The 1,804-nt window shown below is 52.8% G+C and overlaps 1 protein-coding gene across 1 annotated transcript; it reads left to right on the top strand.

Moving 5' to 3' along the window:
• Positions 1–232: 232 nt before the first annotated feature.
• LOC121357461 (Schwann cell myelin protein-like) lies at positions 233–1,451 on the top strand (the record flags this gene model as incomplete). Its single annotated transcript, XM_041474732.1, has 2 exons — positions 233–286; positions 1,120–1,451. Coding segments are annotated over exons 1-2 (375 nt in total), but the record flags the coding sequence as incomplete, so codon positions are not given.
• Positions 1,452–1,804: the final 353 nt, after the last annotated feature.

Here is a 1,804-nt window from a genome sequence, read left to right as displayed (position 1 = left end):
CTGACCCCGCTGTCCCCCCTGTCCCCAACTGTCCCTGTAGTGGTTAGACTGGTTTGTACTGGTTTATACTGGTTTGTACTGGTTTGTACTGGTTATACTGGTTATACTGGTTTGTACTGGTTTATACTGGTTTATCCTGGTTATACTGGTCTGGACTGGTTTGTACTGGTTATACTGGTTTATACTGGTTATACTGGTTTGTACTGGTCTGACCCCGCTGTCCCCCCTGTCCCCAGAGCCACCATGAGCCGCTCCCCGCTGCTGCTGCTGCTGCTGCTGCCGCCAGGTACTGGTTTATACTGGTTTATACTGGTTTGGACTGGTTTGGACTGGATTGTACTGGTCTGGACTGGTTTGGGGACTGGGAGGGGATTTGGGGTTACTGGTTTGTACTGGTTTGGGGTTTTCCTTACTGGTTTGTACTGGTTTGGAGCCTGGGGTTACTGGCTTATACCGGTTTGGACTGGTTTATACTGGTTGGTACTGGCTTATACTGGTTTGGGTGTTGGGGTTACTGGTCTGGACTGATTTGTACTGGTCTGGACTGGTTTGGACTGGTTTATAATGGTTTGTTTGTACTGGTTTGTACTGGTCTGGACTGGTTTGGACTGGTTTATAATGGTTTGTTTGTACTGGTTTGTACCCCCATTTTTACTCTCTCAACACCCAAATTTTTCTATTTTTTTTCCCATTTCTCCCCATTTTTTCCCAAACTCCCAGGAATCTCAGGACCCTCCTGCATCCCTAAACTCCCCCAACCCCCCCTAAATCCCCCCAAACCCTCCCAAAACTCCCTAAAACCTCCCCCAAAACCCCAAAATCCTCCCCAAACCTCCCATTCTCAGCCCCATACTGACCCCAAACCCCCATCATTTCACCCCAAACCCCCAATATTTCAAATTTTCCTAATTTTCCCCATTTTTTCCTGAATTCCCAGGAATCCTGGCTGTTTGCTGACTCCCTAAACCCCCTGAAACTCCCACAAACCCCCCAAACCTCCCATTCTCACCCCCATCCAGCCCCCAAACCCCACCGAATCCACCCCAAAACCAATTTTCTCCCCCATTATTTTTTTTTTTTTTTTAAACTTTTTCCCGATTTCCCCGTTTTTCTCCGCAGGGATCGCGGCCGCCTCGTGGGCCGCCTGGATGCCGCCGGCGGTGGCGGGGCTGGCGGGCTCCTGCGCCTCCGTGCCGTGCCGCTTCTCGTACCCCGAGGAGCTGCGGCCGGGCTCGGTGCAGGGGCTCTGGTACTTCGGCAGCCCCTACCCCAAGAACTACCCGCCGGTGGTCGCGCGCTCGCGCCCCGGGGGGGTCCACGAGAGCTTCGCGGGGCGCGCGCGGCTGCTGGGGGACCCCGGGCTGCGGGACTGCTCGCTGGAGCTGGGACCCCCCCTCAGCGCCGAGCTCGGGGGGCGCTGCTGCTGCAGGGGGGGCTGGGGGCTGCAACCAGTACAGCTTCAGCGAGCACACCACGCTCGAGGTGCTCGGTGAGTGGGTTTGGGGGAAATTTGGGATTTTTTGGGATTTTTGGGGATTTTTTCCGGAATTTTGGAGGTGTTTGCGGTGAGTTTTGGGGGGGTTTTAGGGGATTTTTGCGATTTTTTGGGGATTTTTGGAGGAATATTGGGATTTTATCGGGTTTTTTGCTGATTTTTGGAGGGTTTGGAGTGAGGTTTCGGAGAAATTTGGGGGATTTTGGGATAATTTTGCCGTTTTTTGGGATGTTTCAGTGAGTTTGTGGGGAATTTTCCCGATTTTTGGGATGTTTGGAGCAAAGGTTTTGGGGGATTCTGGGGAAATTC

The sequence above is a fragment of the Pyrgilauda ruficollis genome, unplaced genomic scaffold (genome assembly GCF_017590135.1).
Source record: "Pyrgilauda ruficollis isolate IOZ18807 unplaced genomic scaffold, ASM1759013v1 scaffold3362, whole genome shotgun sequence".
Classification (NCBI taxonomy): domain Eukaryota; kingdom Metazoa; phylum Chordata; class Aves; order Passeriformes; family Passeridae; genus Pyrgilauda; species Pyrgilauda ruficollis.
The sequence above is the reverse complement of the archived record's forward strand: the minus strand, read 5'-3'. Positions and strand labels throughout refer to the sequence as shown.